The following is a 21,455-nucleotide window of genomic DNA, read 5'->3' as shown; positions in this document are numbered from 1 at the left end:
ACCACATAGGCCGTATCATTCATGGGAGTCGTATTGTAGTCACACGAGATGTGTTCATGTGGCTAGCGTCAGATGGCTAAAGGAGCAGAAGCACATTGCTGTGTTGAAAGGGAGTTCCTTCCCCCACGTCCCAGTAGTGGAGCAGATTGCTGGTTAAACTGTGAGGGCTGGCTGGGCCAGTCGATACAGGAAGCAGGCTATTGAGTTAACTGCCTCGATGAGATGGTACTGACTGACTTAGTGACGTTCTGAAGATCCAGTTGCATCTCTCTAGAGTGGATCTTGGCATCCTAGCAACGTGACAAAAAAAAAACCCATCCATCTTGGTCAGGAAGATTTTCGTTCTAGAAACTGATCAAATAGTGTTGAATTATAGGATCTTTATGGCTCTGGCTCAAGACATGGTTGCAAAAGATCAACCCTATAGTGGCTTATGTCTTGTCTACGCTATGCATCTAGTTTAACTGAGTGTATACGCAGGCTTTGGTTGAAATACTATTTGAAATCAATTCAAATACTGCATCTGTGCTTGGTTAAGCTGGCCTTTTGCAGTGGAACCGATTTTAGAAAAGTCCCAGCAATGTAAACCAGAGAGGATTGTAGTTTTTGCTAAAAACAAAAGAAAATACTGTAAATCACCAAGACTTCTTTTAATAAAGGAAATCTGTCTATAATGTAATCAAGGTTTGAAATGTGTTATTTTCTAATACAATCTATTTTTGGGCTTATTTGTGGTCAATTTGCTTCGTACACCTTCTTTTAATTATGTTTCGGCCTCCCGACCATCAGCTCGAAATAAAAATCGTCCCGCGACTGAATTGAGTTGACTGCCCCTGGTGTTAAAGCCTGCACACCTGGCACTCTAGGCAGGCTAAAGCAAACGATCAAGATTTAAATTTGAACCCAGGTCTGTAAGTCATTTAATATTGCCTGACTGTAGGACAGTGAGTGAGGCTGTGTTGACATGACTATGCAACAGGCACGTGTCTTTATGGCTGAAATTGTTTTTTTAGGCAGCGCTCGGCTGACATTCAAAATGAGGTCAACACTAGTCTCCGAAACATCCTGAGTACTACAGGAGTACAAAATAGTATGGCATTGATATTTTCCACCCTCATGGATACCCTGTCTACTGTAATTGTCGTATAGGCCTAGTTCCAATTCAGTTAAGTTTGAATATAGTCAGTCTGTCAATTATATATAACTTACAGGCCTATGTGTTACGTTTGTTCTTCAATGGACTCCCAGACTTTCTTATGAATCATACTAAAAATGTAAAATGGAAGAAAACGGACAGAAACAGGGAGGGACTTGCCCAGTACTAAAAACGTGTTTTTTGGGTTCCATTGCAAAACGCTTTGTGACGGTGTGCACTAATGAATATGACCCTGAGCATTGTTTAACGTGTGTACCCTGTACCCTTTCGGATGGCTGCATCTCTGGTTGACCTGGAGATCTCTTAGCAACGGAGAGGTGACCTAATACCCTGCAGATGGTGTCGAGGGGAGATGAAATGAAGGCTTGTGTCCCAAGTGGTACTCTATTCTCTACATACTCTGGTCAAAAGTACCGCACTATGGGCCATTTGGGACGCAGCCGAGATGAGATGGACGGCTCCGGTCACATCTGCTGCAGCTTAGACCCAACATGTCATGCCAGCTCCATTCTACCGTATAGCCGCTAAATCTATGTCCCAAATGGCATGCTATTCCAAATATAGTGCACTACTTTAATCCAGGGCCCCATGTTTAATCTTTTGCAGCTATCTGGTGTAAAGAGACCTTTAAAACATGCTCTTTATTTTTTGTGTGGGGGTCAAAGCTGTCTACTCGGGCTCTAAAAAGCAGGGTTATACATATACTGTGCCCCAAAACCCACCCTATTATCTAAACTCAGCAAAAAACAAACGTCCCTTTTTTCAGGACCCTGTCGTTCAGATATAATTCGTAAAAATCCAAATAACTTCACAGATCTTAATTGTAAAAAGTTTAAACACTATTTCCCATTCTTGTTCAATGAACCATAAACAATTAATGAACATGCACCTGTGGAACGGTCGTTAAGACACTAACAGCTTACAGACGGTAAGCAATTAAGGTCACAGTTATGAACACTTAGGACACTAAAGAGGCCTTTCTACTGACTCTGAAAAACAAGAGGACTGTAGGTGTGGCCAGGGAAATAAATTGCAATGTCTGTACTGTGAGACGCCTAAGACAGCGCTACAGGGAGACAGGACAAACAGCTGATCGTCCTCGCAGTGGCAGACCACGTGTAACAACACCTACGCATGATCGGTACATCCGAACATCACACCTGCGTGACAGGTACAGGATGGCAACAACTGCCCGAGTTACACCAGGAACGCACAATCCCTCCATCAGTGCTTAGACTGTCCGCAATAGGCTGAGAGAGGCTGGACTGAGGGCTTGTAGGCCTGTTGTAAGGCAGATCCTCACCAGACATCACCGGCAACAACGTTGCCTATGGGCACAAACCCACCATCGCTGGACTAGACAGGACTGGCAAAAAGTGCTCTTCACTGACGAGTCCCGGTTTTGTCTCACCAGGGGTGATGGTCAGATTTGCATTTATCGTCGAAGGAATGAGCGTTACACCGAGGCCTGTACTCTGGAGCGGGATCGATTTGGAGGTGGAGAGTCCGTCATGGTCTGCGGCGGTGTGTCACAGCATCATCGGACTGAGCTTGTTGTCATTGCAGGCAATCCCAACGCTGTGCGTTACAGGGGACATTCTCCTCCCTCATGTGGTACCCTTCCTGCAGGCTCATCCTTATGACGCATGACAATGCCAACAGCCATACTGCTCGTTCTAGGCGTGATTTCCTTTAAGACAGGAATGTCAGTGTTCTGCCATGGCCAGCGAAGAGCACGGATTTCAATCCCATTGACCACGTATGGGACCTGTTGGATCGGCGGGTGAGGGCTAGGGCCATTCCCCCCAAAAATGTCTGGGAACTTGCAGGTGCCTTGGTGGAAGAGTGGGGTAATATCTCACAGCAAGAACTGGCAAATCTGGTGCAGTCCATGAGGAGGAGATGCACTGCAGTACTCAATGCAGCTGGTGGCCACACCAGATACTGACTGTTACTTTTGATTTTGACCCCCCCCCTTTGTTCAGGGACACGTTATTCAATTTCTGTTAGTCACATGTCTGTGGAACTTGTTCAGTTTATGTCTCAGTTGTTGAACCTTGTTATGTTCATACAAATATCTACACATTTCTTTTTTTTTGCTGAGTTTAGTTAGTGCACTACTTTTGACCAGGGCCCATAGCAAATAGGCTGGTATTTGGAACAGGCATTGCATTCAGAGGACCCTGATTTAGTTTACTTTTAGTACTTTCATTATCCAGCTGTTGGAGATGTTGACTATTGTTCTGATTATTCATTGGGAATGCTTGCACTGAATCTTACCAGATTGTAGAGCTGTTGCTTGGCGTGCAATGACCTTTTGATGAACAAGATTGCCGGATTTCACAGGCACAGTAGTTGATTACCACAGCTTGACTTGGAAAGTGTTGATGATTCATTCAACTAATCAACAGCTGGAAAAAGGCATGTCACAAGCGTTGTTGGTAATCATTTGGTGGGTTATTTGCCTCTGTTTCTCCTCTGTCTTTACCCAAACCCCTCGAAGTGACTGAAATAGCAGCTATTTTCTATATAAAAGCCCTGTGATGATGAAACAGTCTGCTTGGACAGGTTCCCCCACAGCTCTGGAAACTCAGACGCTACCATTTCCTGTTCCCCTTAGACGGCACAGCTCCGACAGCCACACTGGAAACTAACTGCTATTTAAGCCCTGACTGTGTTCTCTCTCTCTCTCTCTCTCTCTCTCTCTCTCGTTCTGCATTACAACACGCAGGAGCTAAATGTTCTCCTCACTGTGTTATTTAAGCAGGTTGCAACTACGGTCATTACTTGATGTGGCGTAAACATGGGAAGAGTCCTGTATTTATGATTTGACTCCGGTCCTAATGTTTTGGGGTTTTCCAAATCGGATAATGTCTCAAACGAAAGTTGGTTTTCTTTGCCATGGTACAGTGTGTCCTGTTTGGGATACATTTTACTGCATGGGCCTTTTCATTTGTTTGTCACCCTGAAGTGGTGTTTGAATATAATGCTTCAACCATACTCCTTAGGCCCATCCCAAATGGCACCCTAATTCCCTATAATAGTGCACTACTTTTGCTCTCCCTTAACCTTCCAGTACCAATCATATTTCATGATAATTAAGTTACTGCCAGCTGTTATTCCACTAATTGGACAGAGTTAATCATGTGGCGATCATCTGTTCTGCTAGTCAGTATAAAACGAACTGATCGTACAAGGTTGTTTCCAGGAGCCCACCACAAAACAGTAATTGGATGTAGTAACAAGTATTTATCACTATACTAATGAGGGATTCTTCTGTGGGCTGTTTGTTTTTGTACAATGAACTCCTTGGAGTACAGTTTCACTGTAAGACACAGCACTTTGTGAGTTCACAGATGTTCTGTTGGCTTTGGAACACATGGGGGTTGTTTTGATTTTGGAAGGAGGTTGGAATACAGATCCTTCTAGAAAGCTCTTTTATCAACAATGGCATTGTTCTATGGCACCAACCACAGGTCCCAACTATGTGCAGAGGGAAAGTTAAAGTTCCCATGTTGAGGACTGGGTCAGCCCTGCTCTGCTCTGCTCTGTCTCTGTAATACATGATGGGGGAATCTTCTGGGCACTATTCACATGTTGTGTTCCCTGCCTGTTGACACTAATCTTGGGTCAGTTTTGTATTTTCCCCACTAATGGTTAAAGTTAGGATTGGGGGCAGGGAATCTGATACAATATGACAATATTGTAGGTTGAAAATAATCACATTTCACAATTTCTGATATCGCATGCATTACCTTTATTTTCCTGCATAAGTAAAAAAAATCTGTATTACTGCCATATCACCTCCACCTTACCGGCCACCCTAGACCCACTTCAGTTTGCATACTGCCCCAACAGGTCCACAGACGATGCAATCGCTATCACACTGCACACTGCCCTATCCCACCTGGACAAAAGGAATACCTATGTAAGAATGCTGTTCATTGACTACAGCTCAGCATTCAACACCATAGTACCCTCCAAGCTCATCATCAAGCTGGAGGCCCTGGGTCTCAACCCCGCCCTGTGCAATTGAGTCCTGGACTTTCTGACGGGCCGCCCCCCCAGGTGGTGAAGGAAGGAAACAACCTGTCCACCTCGCTGATCCTCAACACTGGGGACCCACAAGGGTGTGTGCTCAGCCCCCTCCTGTACTCCCTGTACTCCCTGTTCACCCATGACTGCGTAACCACGCACGCCTCCAACTCAATCATCAAGTTTGCAGACGACACACAGTAGTAGGCTTGATTACCAACAATGACGAGACAACCTACAGGGAGGAGGTGAGGTCACTAGGAGTGTGGTGTCAGGAAAACAACCTCTCACTCAGCATCAACAAAACAAAGGAGATGATTGTGGACTTCATGAAACAGCAGAGGGAGAACCCCCCCATCCACATCTACGGGACAGCAGTGGAGAAGGTGGAAAGTTTTAAGTTCCTCGGCGTACACATCAAAGACAAACTGAAATGGTCCACCCACACGCCTCTTCAACCTCAGGAGGCTGAAGAAATTTGTCTCGTCACCCAAAACCCTGACAAACATTTACAGATGCACAATTGAGAGCATCCTGTCGGGCTGTATCACAGCCTGGTACGGCAACTGCACCACCCTCAACCACAAGGCTCTCTAGAGGGTGGTACGGTCTGCACAACGCATCACTGGGGGCAAACAACCTGCCCTCCATGACACCTACAGCACCCGATGTGATAGGAAGGCCAGCATCCCGGAGTCGCCTCTTCACTGTTGACGTTGAGACTGGTGTTTTGCGGGTACTATTTAATGAAGCTGCCAGTTGAGGACTTGTGAGGCATCTGTTTCTCAAATTAGACACTGATGTACTTGTCCTCTTGCTCAGTTGTGCACCGGGGCCTCCCACTCTTTCTATTCTGGTTAGAGACAGTTTGCACTGTTCTGTGAAGGGTGTAGTACACAGCATTGAACGAGATCTTCAATTTCTTGGCAATTTCTTGCATGGAATAGCCTTCATTTCTCAGAACAAGAATAGACTGATTAGTTTCAGAAGAAAGGTCTTTGTTTCTGGCCATTTTGAGCCTGTAATCGAACCCACAAATGCCGATGCTCCAGATAATAAACTAGTCTAAAGAATGCCAATTATATTGTTTCTTTAATCAGCACAACAGTTTTCAGCTGTGCTAACATAATTGCAAAAGGGTTTTCTAATGATCAATTAGCCTTTTAAAATGATAAACTTGGATTAGCTAACACAACGTGCCATTGGAACACAGGAGTGATGGATGATGATAATTGGCCTCTGTACACCTATGTAGATATTCCATTAAAAAATCTGCCTTTTTCAGCTACAATAGTCATTTACAACATTAACAATGTCTACACCGTATTTCTGATCAATTTGATGTTATTTTAATGGACAAAAAAAATTGCTTTTCTTTCAAAAACAAGGACATTTCCAAGTGACCCCAAACTTTTGAACGGTAGTGTATTTATCATTGAACTCTGTCAGCCCGTTTTCTTATAAAAAAATAAAAAAATCGGTTAGGGAAACTGACCCTGTGTGGGTATTTTAAGAGAATTGCCCACAAGATTTATTCCAAAGAGTTCTGCCCCTGAAACAATCTGTGTTTACCATGCCCATGTAGTCAAACTCGTCTTACAGTGCCTCCTATCATAGTGCGCTCTTTAATGAAGCACCGCTGAGGATCAGTGGTCAAACTTTAGAATAGGGGGAAAACAATGTAGGGAGTGAGGAACCGCCAGATGATGCTGACAGAAAGCTATGGGTGGTCTAGACGACTGGGAGAGGCTGGATCATGGTTTCCATTAGGATGGGTCTGACCTGTGTGAGGATCCTCCCTCACACCGGGGTGTGTTCTTGCTCAGAACATGAGCCTCACTTTGTTCTGTTGAAGCTAGATTGTAGCTGCTTCAGTCAGCCTGTTTTAAAACCTTGAACGGGATCATAGAGAAGGCTGCGTCCCAAATGGCACCCTGTTCCCTGCTTTTGACCTGGGCCCATAGGGCTCTATACAGTGCGCTGTATAGGAAATAGGGCACCATTTGGGACGTGGCTATGGAGAGGGAGTGCTCTTATTATAAACAGCTCTCTGGGGGAGTGGATGATTTGTGGAGTGTTCCTGTTCCTAGTAAGAGATTGGAGTTGATCTCCATTCAAGATGACCTGAAACACTTCCCTCCAACTGGGTTTGGTTGCTGGTCAAATATGTTTTGTTATTGAAGGAGTCAAAGAAGTGGTGTGATTTAGAATCCCCTCTGTTTCGAACCCCCATAGTAGACAACCGAGAGGTAACTCAGGTTTGTGTCCTTGATCTGTACTACATTGGACTTTGTTTGTTCTCTCTGTGGCAGTATTGACTACTTGCTGGGTTATTTCAGGCTAGGGTTGCAAACGTCCGGTAACGTAAACAGAACTCTTGGTTGATTTCCTGCTGATAAGCAGATTTCCAGCTAATTCCTTAATGATTCCGGGAATCTTCCAACCAGGATTTCTGGAAAACTTGGGAATGTTGGGAAATGGACTGGGAATTTTGCAACCCTAATTCAGGAGTTCTTATAGCCGCAAATACACATAGGTTTGACTACACTTCCTCTTAGACTGCTACTCAAGTTGTAACAGAGTGTGTGCTCGTACCTGCTCTCTTTCGAACCCTGTCACACTCCCATCTGGCTGTGCAGCGTGCGGAATGTAAGGACTCGCCTACAATCAGGTGCGTCCCAAATGGCACCCTAAATAGGGAATGGGGTGCCATTTGGGACCCAGTCCATGTCAGGTTGACCAAAGTAGAACCTCGGAGCATATGAGGAAGTTTTGAGTGGACTCGGAGTGACAGCCTGAGGAATGATACTATTTTTCATTTCCCAAGGTGGGAGATTTACTGACTTCAACTGGATTGCTAGCTAGATGATAATTGTGAAACCAGAGAGTATTTTCCTCAGCCAGAGAACATTCAGAATCGTAGGAGACTAGTGATATCCTCATAACTGGGAGACTGCAGTCATTTATGACTCTCGTTTATCAAACTGGTGTAGGCTACGACCGTTTCCTCGGGTAGAGTTATAAGGCGTAGGATTACGTCCCAAATGGCACCCTATTCCCTATATAGTGCACTACTTTTGACCAAAGCCCTATGGGGCCTGATCAAAAGTAGTGAACTAGGCCTATGTAGGGAATAGGGTGCCATTTGGGACGCAGGCATATAATCACCAGACGACCATGATCTATAGGACTATGGTTCGTTTATTACCTCACTTCACCACCATGGTCAAATAATAAAATCTTTCAGTGTAATCATTTAGTGGGTGTAAATATTATGACATGACTCTTCTTTCTCCAGAAACTAAACTGATCTCTGATACTGATAATGAGTTAATTATAAGGTCACCTGTAATCTCGCGCGAACAGGCCGTTTAAATTACATTTTGGTTCTGCGTTGCTGAGATTAGGTCAACTGTGTTGAACAGATATTTGATGCATGTTGTATAGAGTAACTGTTGAGTTTTAACCAATTTAACAACTGGCTACACACCAGTCTTTGATCTGAAGCGATGTTTTAAATGTGCTACTGATTTATATAGAGGTGTATTAATTGCAGTTGGTGCTTGTGTAATATACTGTGGTGTGATTCAAACTCTGACCCCGGTGCCTATGAATGATAAAAGCAGTGGAGTCTGACCCTGTCAGTCAGTCATAAACTATATGAAGTACACACTTGTTTCACTTGTATCCAATGGCATTTCATGACAGGGCACACTCTTACACTGACCATGTTCTGTTCCATGGAAGGCATGGGTGGGCAGCCCAAATGGCACCCTATTCCCTATTTAGTGCACTAATTTTGACCAGAGCCCTGTGCACTTAAAAGGGAATAGGGTGTCATTTTGGGACACTGTCGTGGTCTTTAATCCATTTATCCCCTGATAGTTTGTCCCCTGGTCTGATGTCTGAACATTTTTTTTTTTTTCATTGTTCTACATAATCCTCCGTAATCCTGCAACTGGGATAAGTGTTTTTATGGATATGTGCATGTCACTCCACTAAACGAATATCTGAATACATCTCACAACCCCACATGGCTTAACCTAGAACCTGAGCTGTGCACTTACCTTCCTTTTCTCTGCTGTGATAATGAGACTCGATTTAAATGTTTTTTTTTTGTGCCAACACCTGCCTTGTTTTAAGACTAACTCACTGTTCTCTCTCTCGGTCTCTTCCTGTCTCACAGCTCTCTGGAGGCTGTGAGTTGACAGTGGTGCTGCAGGACTTCACGGCAGGTTGTTCCAGCGAGCTCAGCCTCCAGACGGGTCAGACGGTAGAGCTACTGGAGAGGCCCAGTGACCGCCCCGGCTGGTGTCTGGTGCGGACCACCGACCGTAGCCCCCCTCAGGAGGGCCTGGTGCCCAGCTCGGCCCTCTGTATCTCTCACTCCCGCAGCAGCGTGGAGATGGAGTGCTTCTTCCCCACAGGGAAAGGTAAGGACATCAACCATTTACTGTTGGGGGAGAAAAAAGGAAGGAAAGTGCTGCAAGGATATATCAGTAGATCTTTATAGATTGAAGGTGCTCTTTGGATAATGGGTTAATTTGTCAACAAAAACAATAAGGACCCTGCACTGTTCCCGTAATTACAATGGCCGTGTCTGAATACCCGTACTTCTGTTCGAAATGTTAGGCTTTTTGGTTTTGCGAAAATAGAATGTTTTATAGTGTGTGAACTTCTGAAAATGTAGTATGCTTTAAATGCCAGGATGTCATACTCATTTTGGCTTTTTATCTAGTTGAATCCGCTGCACACTATTGAGGAAGAGAATCATCTTTCCAGACTCACGTGTGTTTGACAACAGCTGATAATTTGATAAGGTGACGCGCTGTACCAGAATGAACCAATGGCGGGAATCAACGCATCATCTACTGTGCATTAGATGATGCGTTCTCAGTATAGAGGAGCTTAGTATGCTGATATTTCTTGCTTATTGCGCTCATTTATACCTAAGAGTACGTTCTCAATAGTATGTAGTACGATAGTACACACTATGCAGTTTAAGTAAGTAGTAGGCAAGACAGATTTTGGACATGGCCAGGATTTGTCTTTTATTTTTACTATTTTTTACATTGTAGAGTAATAGTGAAGACATCAAAACTAGGAAATAATACATATGGAATCATGTAGTAACCAAAAAAAAGTGTTAAACAAATCAAAATATATTTTATATTTGAGAATCTTCAAAGTAGCCACCCTTGGCTGTGATGACAGCTTTGCACACTTTTGGTGTTCTCTCAACCAGCTTCATGAGGTAGTCACCTGGAATGGATTTCAATTAACAGGTGTGCCTTGTTAAAAGTTAATTTGTGGAATTTCTTCCTTCTTAATGCGTTTGAGCCAATCAGTTGTGTTGTAACAAGGTAGGCATGGTATACACAAGATAGCCCTATTTGGTAAAATACGAAGTCCATATTATGGCAAGAACAGCTCAAATATGCAAAGAGAAATGACAGTCCATCATTACTTTGACTGACCTTCATGTCTTAATCTGGAAAATGTCAAGAATAGTCGCAAAACCATCAAGCACTAAGCTGAAACTGTCACTCATGAGGACCGCCACAGGAAAGGAAGACCCAGAGTTACCTCATCTAGAGAGGATAAGTTCATTAGAGTTAACTGCACCTTAGTAACAGACACATCTTAACTTCAACTGTTCAGAGGAGACTGCGTGAATCAGGCCTTCATAGTGAATTGCTGCTAAGAAACCACTACTAAAGGACACCAATAAGAAGAAGAGACTTGCTTGGGCCAAGAAACACGAGCAATGGACATTAGACCGGTGGAAATCTGTCCTTTGGTCTGAGGAGTCCAAATTTGAGATTTTTGGTTCCAACCGTTTGTCTTTGTGAGACGCAGAGTAGGTGAATGGATGATCTCCACGTGTGTTTCCCACCGTGAAGCATGGAGGAAGTGGTGTGATGGTGTGGGGGTGCTTTGCTGGTGACACTGTCTGGGAGTTATTTATTTATTTATTTAGAATTCAAGGCACACTTAACCAGCATGGCTACCACAGCATTCTGCAGCGATATGCCATCCCATCTGGTTTGCGCTTAGTCCCACTATGATTTGTTTTTCAACAGAACAATGACCCAACACACCTCCAGGCTGTGTAAGGGCTATTTGTCCAAGAAGGAGAGTGATGGAGTGCTGCATCAGATGACCTGGCCTCCACAATCACCCGACCTCAACCCAATCAAGTTGTTTTGGGATGAGATGGACCGCAGAGAGAAGGAAAAGCAGTTAACAAGTGCTCAGCATATGTGGGAACTCCTTCAAGACTGTTGGAAAAGCATTCCTCATGAAGCTGGTTGAGAGAATGCCAAGAGTGTGCAAAGCTGTCATCAAGGCGAAGGGGGGCTACTTTGAAGAATCTAAAATTATAAAATAGATTTTGATTTAACACTTCTTTGGTTACTACATGATTCCATATGTTGTTCAATAGTTGTTTGTCTTAACTATTATTCTACAATGTAGAAAATAGTAGAAATAAATAAAAACCCTTGAAAGAGTATGTGTGTCCAAACCTTTGAATGGTACTGTACTTGCAGCAAAAATTTCATCATTATTTCACCTGCTACGGGCACTGCATGATTTTAAGTACTTGGTAGCATTTGTTTAGACAATTCAACATCTCCTGGTGCTACCTGCAGAGGGAGGTGTTGGTTGTCGCTAGGATTAGAGCCAGGTTGGTTGGATATTTGACAGCTTGGGGAACATTTTGCCTCTGACGAGCACTTGACATTTTACCTCAGTACAACATCCGTCTCCACTTAGACCACTTCAGAGAGGGTTTTCAGCTCATGCCGCTGACACTCCGTGATGTACTGCCTCCCTGTTCTCTTTGACAAATGTAAAAGCTCTTCAGTTAGGACTTTAATGAGGCTCTCTCTGCCATTTGTAAAATGTTTTGTATAGGGAATTGTAATCTAGATGGAACACATCCTGAACCATTTAAAAGGTACAGGAGAGTAAATCATTTACTTTTAAGATGTTTCCCTTTGTGCATTTGAATTTATTGTTGAAAGGTGGTGGTGTTGACAGATACTCCTCTCATTAAACTTTTTACTGAATTGAATTAACTGTAGAATGAATTGCTGAAATGACTCAAATATAAAGGTTTCCATTGTTCTAATTCAACTTTAGAGTTGAATAGAAGAGCATACAGAAGTCTACAGAGTTTACATTGGGGGTCACTATGTCACATTAACCCATTAACCCAACAATGAGCATCATCCATAGCAACTATTTTATTTTACACCACCCACAAACACGTTTGCGGGACAGAACTCTTTTTATTCTATATTTTTTGATGTATTCAAATTATTTTTAGAAATATATATAGACATTACCGTTCCAAATCTTGGTCACTTAAAAATGTCCTTGTTTTTGAAAGAAAAGCCATTTTTTTTGTCCATTAAAATAACATAAAATTGATAGAAAATACAGTGTAGACATTGTTAATGTTGTAAAATACTATTGTAGCTGGAAATGGCAGATTTTTACATGTCTACATAGGCGTACAGAGGCCCAGTATCAGCAACCATCACTCCTGTGTTCCAGTGGCACATTGTGTTAGCTAATCCAAGTTTATCATTTTAAAAGGCTAATTGATGATTAGAAAAACCTTTTACAATTATGTTAGCACAGCTGAAAACTGTTGTGCTGATTAAAGAAGCAATAAAACTGGCATTTTTATTTTAACTTTATTTAACTAGGCAAGTCAGTTAAGAACAAATTCTTATTTTCAATGACGGCGTAGGAACAGTGGGTTAACTGCCTTGTTCAGGGGCAGAACGACAGATTTTTACCTTGTCAGCTCGGGGATTCGATCTTGCAACATTTCGGTTACTAGTCCAACGCTATAACCACTAGGCTACTTGCTAGGCTACCAGCTACCTGCCGCCTTTAGACTAGTTGAGTATCTGGAGCATCAGCATTTGTGGGTTCGATTACAGGCTCAAAATGGGCAGAAACAAAGTACTTTCTTCTGAAACCCGTCAGTCTATTCTTGTTCTGAGAAATGAAGGCTATTCCATGTGAGAAATTGCCAAGAAACTGAAGATCTTGTACAATGATGTGTACTACTCCCTTCACAGAACAGCGCAAACTGTCTCTAACCAGAATAAAAAGAGGAGTGGGAGGCCCCGGTGCACAACTGAGCAAGAGGACAAGTACATTAGTGTCTATTTTGAGAAACAGATGCCTCACAAGTCCACAACTGGCAGCTTCATTAAATAGTACCCGCAAAACACCAGTCTCAACGTCAACAGTGAAGAGGTAACTTCAGGATGCTGGCCTTCTAGGCAGAGTTGCAAAGAAAAATCCATATCTCAGACTGGCCAATAAAAATAAAAGATTAAGATGGGCAAAATAACACAGACACTAGACAGAGGAACTCTGCCGAGAAGGCCAGCATCCCGAGTCGCCTCTTCACTGTTGACGTTGTGACTGACACAGTGGTTGGAACCAAAAATCTCCAATTTGGACTCCAGACCATAGGATACATTTCCACCGGTCTAATGTCCATTGCTCATGTTTCTTGGCCCAAGCAAGTTTCCTCTTCTTACTGGTGTCCTTTAGAAGTGGATTCTTTGCAGCAATTTGACCATGAAGGCCTGATTCATGCAGTCTCCACTGAACAGTTGAAGTTGAGATGTGTCTGTTACTTGAACTCTGTGAAGCATTTATTTGGGCTGCAATTTCTGAGGCTGGTAACTCTAATGAACTCATCCTCTGCAGCAGAGGTAACTCTGGGTCTTCCTTTCCTGTGGCGGTCCTCATGAGAGTCAGTTTCATCATAGCGCTTGATGGTTTTTGCGACTGCACTTGAAGAAACTTTCAAAGTTCTTACCATTTTCCGTATTGACTGACCTTGATGTCTTAAAGTAACGATGGACTGTAGTTTCTTTTTGCTTATTTGAGCTGTTCTTGCCATAATATGGACTTGGTCTTTTGCCAAATAGGGCTATCTTCTGTATACCCCCCTACCTTGTTACAACACAACCGATTGGCTCAAACGCATTATGAAGGAAAGAAATTGCACAAATTAACTTTTAAAAAAGGCACACCTGTTAATTGAAATGCATTCCAGATGACTACCTCATGAAGCTGGTTCAGAGAATGCCAAGTGTGTGCAAAGCTGTAATCAATGCAAAGGGTGGCTATTTGAAGAATCTCAAATATAAACTATATTTTGATTTGTTTCACACTTTTTTGGTTACTACATGATTACATATGTGTTATTTCATAGTTTTGATGTCTTCACTATTATTCTACAATGTAGAAAATAGTAAAAATAAAGAAATATCCTTGAATGAGAATGTATTCAAAATATTTTGACTGGTAGTGTATACACCAAGGGAACTTTATTTATTTATTTGGGGGGTTATTGTCTCCTTTTTTGATGGTTGGCATGTAATACCATTGACAGACGTTACAAATAACCCATCCCACAATAGGGACGTGGGAGCTTAATGTTCATTTTCCCCCACGCTACTTGCCACACCTCCTCCAGAACAACCCACCCTCTTCAGCCCACTACCCTCTACAGCCCACTACAGCCCACTATCATGACCGCCATGATCTCTTATAATTTAGTTAGTTGCACAAATGCCGATAGTCTGCTTTTGTTGACATTTGTAAACAGAGCATGTGTGTTTTCTAGGAATCCATGTTGTGAAATGACTGGCTATTGTGATTGACCTCTTGTTATTGTCCATAGGAGCTTCCTTTGTCTCCTTGCCCTGATTTCCTTTGTTTTGTGTATTAGGAACGAAAACATCCCTTCTAGAATGTTCCTATTCTGAGACACTGTTGGACACCCTCGCTTCCTGTGCCTCCTTAGAAATACAGGAAGAAAGCAGGACGATTATGAAAAGGCACCCTTTATTTGGAATAGGGTTTATATTCGTTTTTGTTGGTTGAGGAGCACAGCAATACCCCAATGCTTGAGATGATAAAGTTAGCAGAGAACTGTTAGGTTTTTCAAAATGACTAACCTGTGTGTATCTGATTTTTCAAACAGTACACATTTCTATGTTCAATTACAGCCCTTTTCTTGCGTTAGACCACACTTAACATTAACAGCATGTACTGTCAATGTAATGGCAACGTGCTAGTATTTCCACTGCTCCCTTGCATTGAACCATTTCACTATCTCTGGATCAGCCCCCACCGTCCCCAGTTTATTACATACTGAAACTTTGACACGCTAGAAATTAAGTAATATAACTCATTGATAAAACATTTTCCCTAGTTACAGTGACATGTAAATCCCACTTCCTCCCACCGCCACAGTTTTTAAACAGACTCTTTGTTTCAAAATGAATGGGAGGCGGCTGAGCTTTTTCTACATGGTGTCCAGCCACAGTATTTCAGGGTTGCGTCCCAAATGGCACCTTATTCCCGACATAGTGCACTACTTTTTGCCAGAGGTCTGATGGGTATGTCTGCAAAAGCCTTGCCTTTGTGAAATCTGAAACAATAGACCTCAATAGTTATTTAATATAATCTATGTAACATTCTGGCGCTTGCTCCATTCGGAATTAACTTTTTAAGGAACTTCTCATTCTTGTGGCCTCGTAGATACAGTACTTTGTTTTTCCCCACAGTCATACATGTTCTCTTTATTTCATAGTACTCTATTGTTTCCAGTACTTGGCTTATATTATATCCAATGTATCGTCCATGTAAAAAACCTGTGATTAGGATGAATAATATCTGACAATACTTTTTTAATTCTACGCGCCAAGCATTTAGCTAAAGTTTTTGCATCACAACACTGAAGTATAAGAGGTCTCCAATTTTTTAAATGGACTGGATCTTTATATATACCATTTGGGCCCTGTTTCAGTAATAATGATATCAGACCTTCTTGTTGCGTGTCTGATAATCTACCATTTATATAGGAGTGGTTAAAACATGCTAATAATGGTCCTTTGAGTATATAAAAAAAAGTTTGGTATACTTCCACTGGTATGCCATCCAGCCCTGGAGTTGTCCCATCCTTAAAGGCCCCAATTGCATCAAGCAGGTCCTTTTTGTATATACTCCCTTCTTAATCCCTACTGATGCGTATCAAAGTAGTGTAGTGGAGGTATACGACTTATCAAATATGTAATACAATATTGAAATCATGTACAGTACAAAGTTGCCTATTTACGTCCTCGCCGCAAACATACTGAATGGCTGGTTTCAGCAGAGTGTGCAGCCTTCAACTGGTTTTGACATGGATCAGCTCACAGAAGAATGACATCGGTAGCCGGTAGGGTAGGAAAGACGTTTGAACTTATATCTACCAGTAAACGCTAACTAAGACAACAATGAGTATGGAAACCAGGTATTGAAAATGTTTAGTCCGAAGTGATGGTTAGTAGGCTATTTGTGACGCACAATTGTCATCATGCTCTTTTTCCATCAGGGGCGTAGACATGGATGGGCCTGGGTGGACAGAGGCCCATTAACTGGCAAGCCAGGCCCTGACAGGCCCACCCAATCAGATTGACGTGACTTAAGCATTGTCGTGGACAAAAAAAAAGGTGTGATTTTGAGAGTGAAAATCAGACAAATCTAAAGGAAAACACATCAAAAAACATTTTTCACACAGGGTGTCTTTCCGTCATAAGTTTTTTCAAAATTAGAGTCTACCCACTTCTCCAGGCTCCACTACACCACTGGATAGGGCTGATGGAAAGACAGCAGTCACACACAGCATGATGTTAAAGGATAAGCAGTCCATAAACTCGGACATAATAAGCCAGTAGGCCCTGTCATGACGTTGCCCTGTTGGGTGAGGTTTACGACCCCCATAATTACCTTTCCCCCTTTTCTCTCTCTACTCTACAGTATGGACTCTTGGAAAGCCCTTTGATAACATAGAAAGATTATGGTAACATCAAAAGGTTGGGAACGGAACAATATTTTGGTAATCCAACCAGTTGAAAGTATCCGTTGGTACTTAAAGAACATCATGTCAGATCAGTTGTTGTCTGAGACATTATTACTGACGACAGGACGACATAAACTGTATCTGGGAAAGTCTACACATTCTAGTTATCAGATTCACATGGAATTGTTGTATGTAGCTCCATATGTAGCTTGTTTTTGGTCACAGGTGTAGATACAGTACATTTTTGTTCCCCACAGTCATACATGTTCTCTTTAATTTCGTCTGAAACATTCTCAGATGTACAATACAATATGCTTTGGCCTGTTGTCTTGTTGGATAAGCACCAGTTGCCCATGTGACTGTGACATACTGACATTTTTCTTTTTTATGTGTATGGCCTTATTTCTATCCAGCATATTGAATGACTGTCATTCATACTCCATTCACCCAGCTCAATGTAACATCGATTTAGGCTACTAATATGATTCTCAAATTTGTCATGAGGTTGCTACAACCTAGCCTACAAAAAAAAAGTTTTAAACGTAGGTGCACAGGTCAAGAGACAAATTGGAGTAATCAAGGTGACAGACGGTGACACATTCAATACCGCCTTGCACACTCTTGCCTGCATTTAGCTCAGCCTGGTCTCATAGACCAGACGTAACATAGCAAACTTAAATCCAGGACACTCAAATTAGTATGATATGTTACATTTGGTATGGTTACAGAAGACTGAAGGTTACTTAAGGCAAAAACGCAAGGAGGGTGGATGGGTGGGTGTATAATGCAAACTCTAGCTGATCTGGGATGTAATCATTAGTCCAAACAGCTGCAAAACTTTCCATTTTTCAGCTAAAACAAGTTTTTCTATTGGAAAAATTCAGGTAGGTCCCTCAGTTTTGTTCTGTTTTCTTCTGTTTAATAAACGTTTTGCGACAGAATCGGCGGAATGAATATACCCGCACAGTTCACTTTGATAACAGCCACATACAGCATCACCACTTTGCTCGTTGTATAATTCCTTCTCGCAACTACACGCCCTCCTCCTCTCACCTTTTCCCTTCTCTTGTTGACTTCTGTGCACAGCACAACAGCTGCCTGTGACCAGGGGCAAAAACCTCCCCAAGCCAAACCTTCATACCATAACCGCTAACCGCTACACAGCCTACATCGTGGTCACCATGTAAACGTTAGTCAACAAACTAGAACTAACGTGTTAGTAATCGGACAATCCAATCCATGTGTACAATCATGCAGTACGGTGTACAGAAAGCAGTTTAGTCGTTACACCGGCGGGCCCCTGTGGCAATACATTTATAAAACCGAAGGCTTACCTTGACTTGGAGGAGTTGCAGAGGGTAACGGTTAACTGTGCATTTTTATACATGATCCTAAGTATGATGAAATGTTAATTGCTTTATTAACTCAGGAACCATACCTGTGTAGAAGCACCTGCTTTCAGTATACTTTGTATCCCTCGTTTACTCGTGTTTCCTTTATTTTGGCAGTTTACCTGTAACTCGATATACCCTGCATACTCTTCATATTATTAATGGCAAAATAACATATTTAATCCTGAATTTTGTAGATTTGGAGTTGGTTGGAGTTAATGGTAAGGCTAGCTAAATGAAGGCCACCCAAACGCGAGGTGTCATGTCTCTGTGTATGTACTGTATGGTTGGTTGGTCTCCGTGATCTGTTCAATTAGACACACAGTAACTCTCCTTTATCCAGGGACCACCTCATTTGCCTATCCACTGCATACTGCTGACTTTCCTCAGATAAGAGCTGGGCTTGTTTTTCTATGGCAGCATGCAAAACTAAGAGCTGTATTATGGTGCCAGTTATACAATATGGAAATTGTGTTTATACTCCAGTTTCACCATATTATTGACAGTAAGGCATCATAGGAGGAAATGAATGAGGACATGGCATTAAAACATCCAATGTATCATATGCCAGTAATGTCAAGGTATGATTACATCTGAATATTACACGTCATAAATAGAGGTTCAATTAAGAAAGACTTACTTACAAAATGTGATGGTTTAAACCATATCAAATCAATTGAAAAGGGGAGCTACAATTTTACGATCACCTGGCCGATCACATCCTCAACCTCTAAATACCCGAAGCGTAGATAAACCTGATGGAATGTTCAGCGTTTCCTGTCATAGACGGAGAAGATCTATTGAGGACAACTCTAAAGATACTCTAGTCTGTCAGAACAGATTCTCCTTTGTCTCAAAAGCCTTTGTCCTGTCTCTTGTTCTTACCCTCGTCAATCTAGACAGAGGTGTGCATTGTGAAGCTCTCTAGTCCCTGTTCTGTCTAGTCCTCTTGAAACACCCTTGGCCTGCCTGTCCTCCCTCTGGTTGTGTGGGGATTAGTCCGTTCCTGCCCTGAAGCACTGCCACGTCTCTCTGTATCCCCAACAGAGACACCAGCCAGACAGCCACATAGCCCAGATACGCTCCATAACGATCACACAGCTCCTTACCTGCAGTGTCCTAGTTCTCAGTACAGCTCCAAGGTGCACTTTGGCTGAATTCAACACAACCTGTCCTTATACACACTATAAAGTATGATGCACACTATAAAGTATGATGCACACATGGTCCTTCTCACAGAACTTTGCTGGTTGAGAAGTGTAACTTGGAGACAGATATAGTGGGAAAGGATGTAACATGGCAATGAACCTACTGAAACCTGGCTGGCTTTCCTCAGTAGACTAATCAGTAACTTTACTGCTCATATCAGCTTGTAAGGAATGTGCCCGCACATGACATTTCACAGCCATTCCCACCCATGCAGCCTTGTGGAACTACTGGTAGGCTGATACAGTCTGTGCCGACGGCTAAAGCTTGAGTACATAAACAATCAGAGTTTTGTATTTTGGTTTGCCACTACCGTAAATAGGGCTAGTACTACTTAGTGCTGCCTTTGTCAAATCGACTTGTAACATGAGTCGATTCTCTGTAACCCACGCTGCTCTCTGAATCAGAGGTAGTGAGTGTAGGGTGCCCCTCCCCATCCCCTCCTCCTCCTCTTCCTCCCCTGTCCGTCCCTCCCCTCAGTGGAGTGGAGCAGGCTGAACTTGGAGCAGCTAGTGGCTGGTTGTCTGAGCTGCAGTCAGGGTGCATTTTGTATCTATCTTTTTTTTCTTCTTCTTCTCCCTCTTAATTGTCTTCCGGAGCCATGAGCTTCTTCTAGCCGCCCAGGATGAAAAGTGGGAGACATTGTCGTTCCTGTTGTGGTTGGATTCTAGCTAAGTGTTGCTGCTGCTGTTACAAAGTGACAGGTGCGTACCTTACTGCTGACTGAGACGGCGGATTGTGTGTTTTTGGGCTCCCGCCAGAAGTCCAGAGTTAGGAGTGGAGAACACGTTCGGATGCGTGTAAGCTTTCTCACACCCGAGCTTCTCACTAAAAGTTATTGTTAAGCAATGCTTTTATCTGTACACCAGTCAGGGATGTTACATAGCTTTTTGAGGTATATTTGCTACAAACATTTGTGAGACAATGCTTGTATCGGACTTCACAAACTGTAGCTGGCCGACACTATTAAAGAACCCATTTTTGATGAATATTGCATGGCATTGCCTTGTCAGTGTTTACTTGTTTGCTGATGTTTTCGAGATTTAAAGGAAAACTCCAACCAAAAACTAACTTTTGGTATTTGTTTCATAAGTCTATTGTTGACATAGTCTCAAAATGTTTCAATCAAGTTCAATCAAGTTTTCAAGATATGTAACTTTCAAAATACGGAAATCATCCCCGTATGATGCATTTTGCAAGTCAGTTCGTCAGATTTCTGCCCTGCTAGAGCTGCCATTTATTGTGTGGAAATGTCTAGGAGCAACAACGGCTGAGCCGCGAATGCCACACAAGCTAACAGAACAGGACCGCCTAGTGCTGAGGTAATGTAGCGTGTAAGAATTGTCTGTCCTCGGTTGCAACACTCACTATAGAGTTCCAAATGGCCTCTGGAAGCAACGTCAGCACATTAACTGTTCCTCAGGAGCTTCATGAAATGGGTTTCCATGGCCGAGCAGCCACACACAAGCATAAGATCACCATGCGCAATGCCAAGTGTCGTCTGGAGACGTGTAAAGCTCACCGCCATTGGACTCTGGAGCAGTGGGAACTCGTTCTCTGGAGTGATGAATCACACTTCACCATCTGGCTTTGGTAGATGCCAGGAGAACGCTACCTGCCCCAATGCATAGTGCCAACTGTAATGTTTGGTGGAAAAGGAAAAATGGTCTGGGGCTGTTTTTCATGGTTCAGGCAAGGCCCCTTAGTTCCATTTGAAGGGAAATCTTAACGCTACAACACACAATGACGTTCTAGATGATTCTGTACTTCCATATTT

At 42.6% G+C, this 21,455-nt stretch overlaps 1 protein-coding gene across 5 annotated transcripts in view; it reads left to right on the top strand.

Moving 5' to 3' along the window:
• Positions 1-21,455, top strand: part of LOC106586158 (kalirin) — a 261,879-nt gene that overhangs the window by 210,286 nt on the left and 30,138 nt on the right. For 4 of the 5 annotated variants that reach the window (XM_014173062.2, XM_014173066.2, XM_014173061.2 and 1 more), the window contains exon 34: positions 9,378-9,624. In XM_014173062.2, the coding sequence (XP_014028537.1) occupies positions 9,378-9,624 (247 nt within the window). Of the gene's footprint in view, positions 1-9,377; positions 9,625-20,158; positions 20,383-21,455 lie in introns of those variants that run through there. The other variant, XM_014173068.2, reaches the window with a different exon arrangement.

Source organism: Salmo salar, chromosome ssa25 (assembly GCF_905237065.1).
Source record: "Salmo salar chromosome ssa25, Ssal_v3.1, whole genome shotgun sequence".
In the NCBI taxonomy this organism is placed as follows: Eukaryota; Metazoa; Chordata; class Actinopteri; order Salmoniformes; family Salmonidae; genus Salmo; species Salmo salar.
Note: the sequence above shows the minus strand (reverse complement) of the source record. Positions and strands in the feature narration are given on the sequence as shown.